This window comes from Panthera uncia (assembly GCF_023721935.1).
Source record: "Panthera uncia isolate 11264 chromosome A3 unlocalized genomic scaffold, Puncia_PCG_1.0 HiC_scaffold_11, whole genome shotgun sequence".
Lineage (NCBI taxonomy): Eukaryota > Metazoa > Chordata > Mammalia > Carnivora > Felidae > Panthera > Panthera uncia.
In genome coordinates this window covers 83,992,898-84,006,947 of record NW_026057578.1, presented here as the reverse complement: position 1 = coordinate 84,006,947, position 14,050 = coordinate 83,992,898, and the positions used below count along the sequence as shown (strand labels likewise).

The following is a 14,050-nucleotide window of genomic DNA, read 5'->3' as shown; positions in this document are numbered from 1 at the left end:
TACACTGAAGGTGTGGTTCTCTTGTTGCAAAGGAGACACTTCCTTGATGCACAACCAGTTGTGTTGTCCAGACCAAGTTCAAGAGAACCGCTTAAAAAATACTACTCTGTTAACAAAATTAGGAACATGTCCTCTAATTTGAACTCAATTTTAAACTTCACTGAGTGTCAGAGGTACCTGGAGGGCTTCTTAAAACACAGATTTCTGGGCTGCATTCTGTAGTTTCTCATTAGTTGGTCTGGAGCGAGGTCCTTGTATTTCTAACGAATTCTCAAATGACGCTTATGTTCCTGGTCCATGGACCACACTTTGAGAATTATGAATTAGCTTATTTCTAACAATGCTAGCTTCAGTTAGGTATTCAGGGGTATGTTGTTGCTTCAGGTCAGACATTCCTGTTGAGAGTTGCTTATGGCTGATTAAAAACACTGGTTTCGAAAATGTTTCAGTCTAACAATTATGGTGTCCCTGTTCTATTGTCAGGAACTATGGGATCTCGATTGCCTGTTTGTCAGCGCATTGGGGAAGACATGGAACTGTTTCTGGAGGAATCTCTCAGCTCTGCCTGCAGGCACTCTCTTGCTTCCTCTAGTGAGCATTTGTGCTCATCTGCCTGCAGAGCTGGCAGGGCCTGGATTCTTGGACCTGGCCCTGGAGCAATCCTAGCCAGATAGTTCCCTGGGAGTTAGGACACAGATCTTAGCTTTCACAGTCTGCACTGTCAGCAGTGAACTCACTGAACTGTTCATGTTTGCATCTTTGCATCTTTCTTCTGCACTGGACTCTCAGCCCCTAGAAGACATGTGTGTTCTTGGCCATCTTTTATCTCCTGGCATGGGGCTCAATGCTTGTTACTCAGTCACTATTTCTGGGAAGAATGGGTTTGCATTCCCACGGAGGAAAAGGTAAATAAAGAAAGCATTCCTTATTATTCTAAACTTCCTTGCCTCTCAGATAAGCACTTGAATGATTCAAGATTCAGGACTGGTCTCTCAACTGTCCATATAAATGCTTCTTTAGCAGTTAATATGCTAACAGTGCCAACTGCTGAGAGTCGGTTGTGACACTTAGATGCATCACGAGGATCTCATTAGGGTCATAGGTTGGATTTATATTAATTATAGTACTTCATTGGATACATCTATACCCCATTCTATTCCCTAGCCCCAGCCTCCAAGTAAACTCACTTGCCTGTAGTTCAAGAATCCACTTTCCAAGCATAGTGTCCCAAACTAAATTTCTATTAAGGCTTCCTGAAAATTTGAAGGTGACAATTGCAGTCTCTTTTATTACAATACAGGTATGTAATATGTGAATCTGTTCATATGTGGTAGGTAAACTTGGCATAAAATCAGTAAACTATGAGATCAGTGTACCTCAAAATTTGATTTTTCATGAGGCAAAAGAGAATATTTTATATATATATATATTAGTTTTTATAGTTTTATTAGTTTTATAGTTTTATTATATATAATATATATATTAGCTTTTTAAATGTTTATTTATTTTTGAGAGATAGAACACAAGCAGGGGAGGGGAGAGAGAAGGAGATACAGAATCCGAAGCAGGCTCCAGGCTCTGAGCTGTCAGCACAGAGCCTGACGTGGGGCTTGAACCCACAAACCATGAGATAATGACCTGAGTCAAAGTTGGACGCCCAACTGACTGAGCCACCCAGGCCCCCCTATATTAGTTTTTTTGTGTGGTAAAAATCGCATAACATAACATTAAACATATTAAAGTGTGAGGGAATTATATTTGGTGCCACTGAATAGCATCGGGTGAATGTGAAGGTGCTGTCCAGCTGCCAGCAGTGGCCTGGGAGGGACACAGAAACCCCCACACACCGTGGCTGCTTTCTCACTTCTGTTTACCCTTGTTCAATGCAAGTTATATTTGCTCCTGAGCTTATGTGCTTTTCCTCATGAAAGCATTGAATATACATCCTCAAAACCAGTGTGTGTCCTGCTCATAAGAATCCAGGGATTGAATGAAGGAGGAGAGGCTTAAGCGTGTGGAGGAGAAGCTTGTAACACGAGAGAAGATGGGGCATCCTGTGACCAACACGAGTAAAAGTGCCCACACTGAGCTTCGTCAGAGGCCACACTGAAGAACCAAAAGAAAGGAGAATGGAACTCAATGGGAGCCATCATTGGCCTTAAAGAGGATTGAGGCACGTGCCATGGATTGAAGAAAAGGTTATCGCACCGTGAGCAGCAGAACAGCACTTTCGTGGCATGAGGTCTGACTGGAAACCACAGAAATTGTCTTTTTTTGTTATGAAAAGAAGAACCTGGCAAAACAACAAAAGCTGGACTCCTATTTTAAGCTGGCGCAGAAGGAATAACAAGACAGTGAGTCACAGCCGTCCACCTCTGGTGTCGTGACACTTCGTCCTAAGAATGTCCTTCCTTCCGTTCTGCCTCCGTAACTCAAAGCCACAGTGCTACATCATACTCACATGCCCCGGGAAACTTCAGGAGTTTATTTTTACAAATCGAGGCAAAGTGGTATATTTACTGTAGCATAATTTAAATTAAGAATCTAAGATGCTTAAAATGGCGGAGTTTTATTGGGTTTATTATTCATTTTTTTGAAGTGTATTGTTTTATTAGACCACACAGGTTTGAATGCTCTCCTCTGAACTCATTTCCCCCATTAGTCCTGTTATTTTCATGCAGCCCAAATTCCATAATGCAGTGGTATTTTTAGGGACACATGTTATAGGAGAGATGATGGTATTTAGAGAACTTTTGATGTACCTGCTACTTAACCATTGTTAACTCTGGAGAGGACAAAGGAACCACTCCCTGGGCCTGACTTCCTTATCTAAAGTCTGGTCCTTGTGCTTTCCATGTGTATTATAAAACCTCAAGGAATCTGAGTAATAATATTCCTTGGGTATTTGGTAATTTGGGATTGTGAGCTCCTGGGTAATTTGCATTTACCTATGGGAATCCTATGAGGATTGCATTGAGGGATCAACATGCCACAGAGGATTCGAATTTCCTTCTGCAGATTCCTAAGTACTTCCAAACTGACAACTTTTCTTGGCTTGCAATTTACAGAACCACAGGTAAGACACATTTGAACTCTAAAACTGAGAGATTATGGTTTTGAGTTCTTAGGGACATACATGTACACATGCACCAAGCCCATGGCCTAGCCTTATATGCAAGTTCCCAGCTTTAGGCAGAAGACTCCATTCCAACTCCCAAACTTTTATGTACACTATTAAACCAAATGTCTAGGTTATTGAGATCAGAAAATCTTCCCCCTCTAGGACTGCCACTGCTATAGGGTCAGCAAACCATCTGATTTCCAGATCCTTCTTTATTTTGGCCCTGGAAATGTCTTCTGTTTTCTGATGAACCTGGATATATATTTGAAACAACTTTTATTATATTTTTTGTAGGAATTTTTTTCTTTGTTTTGCTATGTAGTCCTCACTATATCACCATTGAGAGTAATTTATTTTTCACAAATGATTACTTCTTGCATGCTTAGAGGGGTTAGCTCAAATAAATATTGTATGTAGATGGCTAAAGATTTTTGGGTCCTTAGATCTAAAACACTGCTTATCTTGAGACTTCTGGCTTGATCTCTTAGCACTAACTCTTCTGCTGTCTCATGGCCTCATATGTTCTGTGTGAGGAGAAGCTATCAGAACAGAGCTGTGTAAACAAGAAATGCCAGTCGAGCTCTGAAAGCCATCTAACAAGGGCTTCAATTTCACAGGTAGAAGGGGATGCTTGCTCTCATGCTTTAAATTCTAGACTTCCATTCTGATACCCAAACTTTATAATAACTATTCTTCTAATTAAAACTAAAAAAAAAACAAGGGAAAATGAGCAACTTGATGTGGAAAACATTGAGGAAGTAGGATATTCCAGCTAATGGCAGAGAAGTCAATCTTTCTACTATACGAACAACCTAAATGTAATAGAAACCTCACAGCTGACTGGAGTGGGTTAGTGCTGTCCAAGTACTGCCTGGACCCAGTAATTTTACCCTGTTGTTTAGCAAAGGCTAATGCCAAGGGTGTTGATCTAGAATGTAGTACAAGAAATTTTCAAAGAAATGAGGTCAACTTTTTTCTTTTTTTGCATTTGGAACTCAAACTTCAAATGTTTTTGGCCTCCCAACTCATCTGTCTTAAAAAAATTTTTTTTCTTAATGTTTATTTATTTTTGAGAGAGAGAGAGAGAGGGAGAGAGAGAGCAAGCAGGGGAGGGGCAGAGACAGAGAGAAAGGGAGATACAGAATCCGAAGCAGGCTCTGGGCTCTGAGCTGTCAGCACAGAGTCCCATGTGGGGCTTGAACTCACCAGCCATGAGATCATGACCTGAGATGAAGTCAGATGCTTAACCAACTGAGCCACCCAGGCACCCCCAACTCATCTCTCTTAAGACTCATCTGGTCTTATTTGCCTAATTTGCCTTAAAAGGGCAAATGTCTCGATAATTAAAATGAGAGTAGTGAGTGGCAGGCATTTTACATTAGTCAATCAGGCCTATGTGGCTTATATGGTAACTTAAAAGAATAACTGTGTATATTCCCCATTAGATAATATGTCCCCATCACCACAAAACTCTATTAAGTGAAACAGTTCAAAGAAATCCATGAATTCAGATTCCCTGAGGCTTGGAGAAGGAGTGTCTGGTCTGCCTGGGTTACATGCAAGGTGATTCCAGCCATGAGTAGTGCCTATAGGATCTGAGCAGGGCACATAGGGAACAGGAAGGCATAATGATGTTCGTAGCATGTCAAGCTTGTTGGCTTCGATGCAGCCTCTGAGCAGGCCAGGAAGGAGGCAGCCCCTCAGAACTCAGGAAGCTGTTCTTTCCACTGTTTGAGCATTCTCTGGGACTATGTTACCCAAACAGCGTTTGGTAGAATACTAGTGCCCTTCCAGGTGTCTGTATGTTAATAGGTATTTGGAAGGGTGGGGGGATAGGGATAGGCTAAGGAAGGGTTCCAGCATCAAAATAAGTTTGGGGATTCACAGCTCAAATTATCTTATGAAACATTCTGAGAAGTCCTGCAGTGAAGTCAGTTATTCAATTTAGTTTAATAGTGTCTTTCAAACTCATTGTCTAAATACTCCTGTTCTGAAGCATACCTGTTCACATCTTGTAGGTACTATTGTTCCATGGACATTTGGACATGCTGTCCCTGATTACTTACATCATATGATCCTCTGGTCATTTTGATGTGTACCCAGTTTTGAGAACCACAGGCCAGGGAATCTCGAAAGGGAGGAATAGATTTACTTATAGGAGGTAAGAATATAAAGAAGCAACTTTAGAGACGATATGGTTCCAGTTTTTAAATTTTCCAAGTGGGGAAGTTAAGGTGGAAGGATTTGCCCAATCCTGTGAGTGAAGAGGCAGATATCTACTGGAACCCAGTTGTCTTTAATGACAGCTCACCTCTTTTCATTTCACCCAGCAAGCATGAGGATGGCAGTGGCTGGGTTATAAGGCAAGTCACAAGGCCAGCCTGGCAGGGATGAGGGAAGCCACAAAGCAAGGTAGAGATGGGAACAGACTGGGTGTATGCGGTGTGTGGTGTAGAGCTGCAGGGGTGAGGACAGGCCATGGCAGAGTTCTGTATGCTAGTGAGAAATAATCTTGTAAGCTGCAGAGTGAGGAGTGTCCAGATGGAAATGGGTGGAGGCTGGAAAGGGACCTAAAGAGCAGGATGAGTCTAGGCTCAAGATGCTTGGCTAAGGAGCTGTTTGCACCAGTCAGGTTTCTATTAAACAGACTATCAGTAAATCCCTTTGCTGATGTTAAGCTTGGCTGCCTGGCCCTACAAATTAAATATTATGCTTTAAGGTGTGGAAAGCATTATTTGAAGACTTTATTTCAATAAGGCATATCAAGTTCTTGATTAATTTTTGTCCCTTGCAAGTTGTCATTGGGGATGTCGAAGGGACTTAATTTGTTAAACTGTCCTTGAAATTTAATAAAGTGAATGAGACGTGATCTTTTTTACAGTGCTTTAAAAACTGTTCATAAGATACCTACGAAGCCATTACAAACAAAACAAAACAGAGCAGAATTTTGCTTATATAGGGAAAAACTCTGGATGCATGCACACTATCCTATCTCAACAAACTGAATAAAAATATTTGCCTTTATATGAACAGAAATATAATGATTTGATTTCACCTAAAGAGCATCATTTAATTAGTTGGATTTCAGAAGATCAGAAGAACTGTAACTTTATAGCAGGGTCTCTTTTTTTTTTCTTTCTAATTGTGATAAAAAACACATAACCTAAAACTTATCATCTTAACCATTTTTTTCTTTTTTTTTTTTTTAAATTTTTAACGTTTATTTATTTTTGAGACAGAGAGAGACAGAGCATGAACGGGGGAGGGTCAGAGAGAGGGAGACACAGAATCTGAAACAGGCTCCGGGCTCTGAGCTGTCAGCACAGAGGCCGACGCGGGGCTTGAACTCACGGACCGCGAGATCATGACCTGAGCCAAAGTCGTGCGCTCAACCGACTGAGCCACCCAGGCGCCCCTTTTAACCATTTTTAAGTGTACAGTCTAGTAGTGTTAAGTATATTCACATTGTTATGCAACCAATCTCCAGAATTTTTTAAAAAGATTTTATTATTTTTTTAAAGTTTATTTATTTTGAGAGAGAGAGAGCATGCATAAATGGGGGGAGGGCAGAGAGAGAGAGGGAGAGAATCCCAAGCAGGCCCTGCACTGTCAGTGCGGAGCCTGAAGTGAGGCTTGATCTCACGAATGGCACGATCATGACCGGAGTCAAAATCAAGGGTTGGATGCTCAACCGACTAGCCACTCAGGCACCCCTAAGATTTTATTTTTTTATTTTATTTTTTTAAAAATGTCTATTATTTATTTTGAGAGAGAGTGTGTGAGAGTGAGCACGAGTGGGGGAGGGCAGGGAGAGAGAGAGAGAGAGAGAGGGAGAGAGAGAATCCCAAGCAGGCTCCACGCTGTCAGCACAGAGCCTGACAAGGGGCCTGATTCCATGAACTGTGAGATCATGACCTGAGCTGAAATCAAAAGTCAGATGCTCAACCGACTGAGCCACCTAGGTGCCCCTTTAAGATTTTTATTTTTAAGTAATGTCTACACCCAACAGGAGGCTCAGAATAACAGCCCTGAGATCAAGAGTCACATCCTCTACCGACTGAATCAGCCAGCTGCCTCACCAGAATTTTTTATCTGGCAAAATACAGCAAGATCTTTTTACTTGGGATTCCTGATATACCATTAACCTCCCAAGAAAGTGGGCACATTTCTACGATTTTATTTAAGAAACTGCCATAAATGTCTTTTGTTATGTAATTTGATACATATAAAACATTACATTGCAACATTCATGTAATTTATGAAATGCAGGACTGCCTGCATTTTCTAGAATAGTAGTGCTCTCATATCACTGATTCATTGTTGACCTTTTTTCTCTACACATTCAAGTCATTCAAAACATTTACTTTTCTAATATATTTCAGCTCTTTTTTTCATGATTCTCTTCTCATTTAGGTTTCTTAATCTTCTTCTTTTTAAAGTTCAACTTAGAGATTTCAATAATATTGGATCAAACTTATGAGTAGATGGAGTGGCCACCACATGATTTAAAGGGGCATTCTGCAATGCCCCTTGTGGAACTGAGGCAGAGCTTTATTTCTTTCTGGTAAAGTATTGACCCTTGAATTCCCTTTTTGAAAATGCAAATAAGTCCAGGGTGATATAGTCCAATACCTCTTTCCCTTTCAGTGTGGGTGTTTTTGTGCCAGTGAATCATTGTAGAAATCTTAGAAGCCAAAGGTTTACCTGGGGATCCTGAGGGCCGATTCAGGAAACACTAAAAAGTTTTGATTCAGGATCTATCGGGCCAATTACCTGTCTCTTCCCATCAGTTGTGATGGATAGACAATACTATGCTATGTGGGCAGTAAGTCACCCCAGGTTCCATTCAGCTGGAGGGTAAGAGCCCAGAGGGAATGGGGTCCTTTAAGAAAGACAAAATGCAATAGGCAGCACAGGTCACCCTCCGATTTCTTCTGCCAGACAAGGCCAGCAAGAAGCAAGGATGCTGAGGCAGAGGGCAGGACTGATAGTAACCACTGTGTCTGGTCTGCTCATACTGGTCATTACATTTTAAAATGCTCCTTATAATCAGTAAATAGCAATCTGAATGCCTGCCCTTCTACCCCCAGCAACCCTCCAGGATTTTGTGGACTGCCCCCCACCCCTGCCCCATATCCAGCCACTAAAGGGTTGATATTTGGCTCAGTTGGGGTGGAGAGCCTTGCAGGTTGTTAAATGTTTTGCATATCACTCCTGGAGAAAACTTTGCAACAGAGACAAACCTCTTGTACTCCACATTTCGCAAGACCCTTCTGCTCCCTGGCTGTTTCCCATCATCACGATGCTGCTTTAGTACCTGGTCAGGGGGCATTTCCTGCATTTCCTTGGGACAAGGCAGGGAGAATGACAGAGGAAGCTTTCAGGACTGTCATTTACAAGGATGCTCTCTGCTAGTCCCAGAGCTGTGGCTAGAGGTGTTATCCTTCAAGGGAGAGAAACTTCCTGCATCTTCTGAACCAGGATCCTGGAATGGGGTGGGAGGTGATGTTTGCCCTCTTCCTGTGTACTCCCGTTGGAAAACACATGACTTCATCTTGTCGCCTCGTATCTCATCACTCTTCAAGAAAGCCACTGGTCAACAAGTAGTTTCTGGGGGCACACCAAGCATCAGAGCCCTGGCCAGCTTTCAGAAATAGGGGTGAGGGCAGTTTTTATACACGTCATAAACAGGAAAATTAATCTCCAAGATCTTCCCTTGTAAAGAGATCTTTGGGACTTACAAAAGCAGATCACATTAAGACATTTTGGCTGCTTTCCAAAGCAACATGGACTTAACCAGATAAATTCATTGAAAAATATTTTCAATATTGCAAAACATCTGGCCTTGGGTGACACTGCTTCCAGTAATAAAAGACATTATTTCAGAGACATTTCCCTGGAAATTAAAGCCACAATGAGATATCACCTCACAACAATTAGAATGGTCAGCTGTCATCAAAAAGACAAAAGATAACAAACACTGGTGAGGATGTGGAGAAAAGGGAACCCTTGTGCACTGCTGGTGAGAATGTGAATTGGATATGGAGGTTCCTTAAAAAATAAAAAATAGAACTACCATATGATCTAGCAATCCTGCTTCTGGGTATATCTCCAAAGGAAATAAAATCATTATCCTGAAGAAGTATCTTCTTCTTGAACCCCCATGTTCACTGCAGCATTATTTGCAATAGCCAAGACATGGAAACAACCCAAGTGTCCATCGATAGATGAATGGGTAAAGAAAATTTAGTACACACATATAATGGAATATTATTCAGCCATAAAAAGGAAGGAACTCCTGCTATTTGCCATAACCTGGACATAACTTGAGGGCATTATGCTAAGTGAGGTAAGTCAAATGAAGAAAGACAAATACTGTGTGATGTCACTTATATGTGGAATCTAAAAAAAACCCCAACTCATAGAAACAGATCAGATTTGTGGTTGCCAGAGGTGGGGTTGGAGGGGTGGGTGGTGGGGGAATTGGGAGAAGGGGGTCAAAAGGTACAAACCTCCACGTTTAAGATAAATAAAATCTGGGGATGTAAGGTACAGTATGGTGACCGTAGTTAACAATACTGTATGGTATATTTGACAGCTGCTAAGAACTGCTAAGGGAGTAAATCTTAAAGTTCTCACACAAGGAAAAAACTTTGTGACACTGTGAGGTGATGGATGTTGATCAGACTTATTATAGTAAACATTTTGCAATATATGCATGTATCAAATCATTATGTTGGATACCTTAAACTTATGCAATGTTATTTTTTTAACGTTTATTTATTTTTGAGACAGAGAGAGACAGAGCATGAACAGGGGAGGGTCAGAGAGAGAGGGAGACTCAGAATCCGAAACAGGCTCCAGGCTCTGAGCTGTCAGCACACAGCCCGACGCGGGGCTCGAACTCACGGACCGTGAGATCATGACCTGAGCCAAAGTCGGACGCTCAACCGACCAAGCCACCCAGGCGCCCCAAACTTATGCAATGTTATATGTCAGAAAGAGACATTTTGCACCAATATGAATGGAATGCCATGACGTACAGTAGTATATTCCTATTGTAGTAAATATTTTTTAATAGTGATAATAATACACAGCATTTACTATGTGCAAAGGTACTGTTCTAAGCAGTGTATATATGACTCCTTTAATCTTCACCATCTCCTTATGAGGAGGAGATGCTCTTATCCTCTTCATTATACAATGAGGAAACAAGTTCAGAGAGGTTAGGTAACTTGCCCCAGATCACACAGCTAATACGTGATGGAGGACTGCTAGCTGTTCTGTTGTTCCCAGCTATCCCCACCCAGGACTAACTGTTTTTAAGAATGCAAGGGACTGGGTGAACAGGGTGATGCCTCCAGTAGAAGGTCTGGTGCTCACTGCCGGCCACCATCACTACCACTGACCCTGGCCACCCTCTTCTTTAAGAACCCCACTGAGGGGGGTTTTCCCTCCTTAGAACTTCAGACTTGAAAATTGTTTTTGAATCACCATAGAAAGCACCCTGGCTGACTCATGGCGTTTTGTTTTGTTTTGTTTTGTTTTGTTTTGTTTTGTTTTTATCCTCAAAACAGTTGTGTAGCCTTAAGTATTGAAAACACCATTTCACTTTTGGGGCTGCTGCTGGAAGAATGTGTGCACAGTCGCGGTGAGTCAGTCCAGTCAGTCCGGTCTGGCTTGCACCGGCTGACCAGAGACTTGAGTCTGTCCTGGGTCCTGCCTGCGCACACGTTCCAATCTACTGAAAGTCATCTCTTTCCCTCAACACCCAGGGCCTCTGCTGGTGCAAGAGCCTCTTTCTTTCCAGAAGTCCCTGCCACATGTATCCACATCCCGGACAAGCTTCTCATCTCCTTCTTTCACCACCTCTTTCCAATGTCATTCGAAGCCCTCTCCCTGCCTTTTTGAGCCCAGCGCTCTGTGAGTTTGGGGCCCTTGCTGAGCTCAGTTCCACACGCAGATGTGAGTTTCCTCGCGCTGTGGACTGAATGCTCAGAGAGAAAATGAGGACAAGTTCTTGCCTGGAGAGTCTCACTGCCTCCCCTGAGGGACCCTCTGGGGAAGAACTAAGAGACAGGGAATGGCAGATGGCGGGCAGTCCAGCAGCGCTCACTTCAAACCCGCCTGGGCTTACAGTGCACCCTCTGAGTCTACATAAAGGCCGAGTGTGGGCTGGGAGTAGGCATGTGAAAGCAAACGGTGTTTTCCTTCATTTGGATATGATTTTGTTTGGGCTTCTCCTAGTCTAGAGGCCAGGGAATAAATACTGATAAACCGGCACATTTCCTCCTTTGGGTACAGCAGGTGATGGCAGGTTATGCCAGGCCTGAAGCTATTTGGGGAGACACTAGCCCAGGCCATGTGGTGGCTCCTGACGAGCATGATGGGGAGGGGACAGATTTTTATCCATCTCGTAGCCTAAGTGGTTAGACTAGTCTGGGCATGAGGTAGATGTGTCCTATAAATGTTAGCTAAAAGTAATGAAATGAAGGCAGGTGCCCCTCATTGTTATTAAAAATAAAGAGGTCAACGGCACTCCCGCAGATGGGCACACTGGCTGCTAAGGCCAGCGTCGTCTTGAAAGAGTATTAGCAGGTGCAACTCAACGTGTGTGTGCATGCGTGCATGCGCGTGTGTGTGAGATTCATGTCAAATAACACTCCCCATTTACAACATTCTGGGGGTCCTTCCTGAGCACTAGAACCAGAGCGGCCACCTGGGCGGCCCTACCTAAAGGCTGGCAGTCTCACTCCCTACCCGTACCGATTCCCAATGACTTGCGGCTCCGTCAAGCAATGTTAGTTTGTGCCAACTTTGTACAAATTACATAAACAATGCAAAATTTGTCCTTAATCTTTACGTAGTTTTTTGTCACCGTCTCCTACTGATGGTCCTGTTAACCTTGTGTCACCTTCTGCTTGAGGCCTGAGGTGAGGAAGAGGAGCTTGGGGCACTTACCACGGTGCAGCAGAGGGGCCAGAACCACCAGAGGAGAGCCAGGGCCAGGAGCAGGAACAGGATCAGCAGGGCAATTGCCAGGATGGAGCCATCCGACTGTGGGACCAAGAAAGAGGGTGGTCAGCAGCGGGTCGGCCATGTGGGCAGCCAGAGACACCTGTAGCCTCTCCCTTCCCGCATTCCCATCACTGATATGCAGACTTAAGGCCCAGAGAAGAGCACAGTTTGCCAAAAAAAACCAAAAAACAAAAAACAAAAAACACAGAAGGTTGAAACTCTGCTGAACATTCTGGACAACACACTCCACATAGCCAATTCTCTCGAGAAATGGCCCTTCATTTGTCTTTTCAGAAGGCCCTGCTCATCTCTGAACACACACATATATATATATTATATATATGTTTGTTTATTTTGATATATATATCAAAATCTATCTATCTATATCTGTATCTATATCTATATCTATATCTATATCTATATCTACATCTATAATATAAATTTTGTTTATTTTGAGAGAGACAGAGAGAGTGAGAGGGGAGGGGCAGAGAGAGGGAGAGAGAAGATCCCAAGCAGGCTACGCACTGTCAGCACAGAGCCCGACATGTGGCTCGATCCCACCAATGGTGAGATCATGACCTGAGCCGAAATCAAGAGTCGGAGGCTCTGACGCTCAACTGACTGAGCCACCCAGGTGCCCCCTCTAGGAACAGCATTCTGAAGGACCAATCCTGCAAAAGCCAGGGTGGGCGGTTGCCCACATAACCAGGCATTGAGGTGGCCGACGACTGCCTTTGCCTCTGGCCCATCACCCTCTGCCTGGTGGTATCCTCCTACTCCCTGGGTCTGCTGTTCCTGCTACCACCTGCCTTGCGCTGTGGACAGTTCTGCTCAGGATTCAGCCTGCTCCCCCCATCCCGTTCCCAGGGATGCCCAGAACTGATCCAGGAGGCAAAGTCTAGAGCCAGCTGATAGGATGAAATAAAGGGCAGATGGATTCCAGGCACGGGGCGTGGCGCGGCTGATAGAGAACCCGGGAGGCAAGGGGAGTGGTGGCTGAGTCAAGGCTGCTGTCAGATCAAGTGGCTGTCAAGTTCCGGCCAGGGGGCAAGGCAGGCACCAAAGACAAATTTTACCCACTTCGAAACGTGCCTAGGCCGGTCCTGCAAATAGACACGGTTGTTACTGCCACGGTTGTTACTGCAAATAGACACGGTTGTGTCTGAGATGGTTGTTACCTTTTAGCAGAGATCCCACTTGGTGTCAGTATTCTAGGGCTGCTGGTTCAAGGAAGCAGATTTAAGCCCCCTCCACCCGCCCTCACCTCCAGCTGGCGGGAGTGAAAAGGGGCACAACTTTTGAGGGTGAGGGTGGGGGAGGGCAAGTTGAGGAGCAAATTGTCATAGGTATTAGTTGTCATGGTACCCTTTCTGAGTAAAGCTGGAAATTCCACTTTTAGTTCCCCAAAATAATCAGGTATGTTTGCACAGATGATGACAACTGATCATAAGCATCGCTATGGAAAACCACCTAAATGTTGTTTTGAATTAGGGAATGGCTAACAATACATTACAGAACTCCCATGCAACCAATTACTGTATAGACATTGTTTTCTGTTTTCAAATAATAGTTAAATGACATGTGAAACCATTTCTGACATAAGTGGATTTATGTATAAATTAGTGAGAGAGAAAGACTGAGGGATATTATTAATAGTAGTTTTGCAGTCAGTGGGTTTATGATAATTTTCTTTTTTTGTAAATCGTTTTCTTTTTTACAAAAATATTTTTTTCATGTTCATTACTTTTGAGGGGGATGGAAGGGCAGAGAGAGAGAGGGAAACACAGAATCTGAAGCCGGTTCCAGGCTCTGAGTCATCAGCAGAGCCTGACTTGGAGCTTGAACTCCCGAACTGTGAGATCATGACCTGAGCCGAAGTCGGATGCTTAACTGACTGAGCCTTCCAGGTGT

General features: G+C 43.3%; 1 protein-coding gene across 1 annotated transcript in view; it reads right to left on the bottom strand.

The window, feature by feature from the left end:
- ANTXR1 (ANTXR cell adhesion molecule 1) overlaps positions 1-14,050 on the bottom strand; it is a 221,261-nt gene that overhangs the window by 76,806 nt on the left and 130,405 nt on the right. Inside the window, exon 13 of the mRNA XM_049651578.1 lies at positions 12,083-12,178. Coding sequence (XP_049507535.1) covers positions 12,083-12,178 — 96 coding nt within the window. The remainder of the gene's footprint in view (positions 1-12,082; positions 12,179-14,050) is intronic.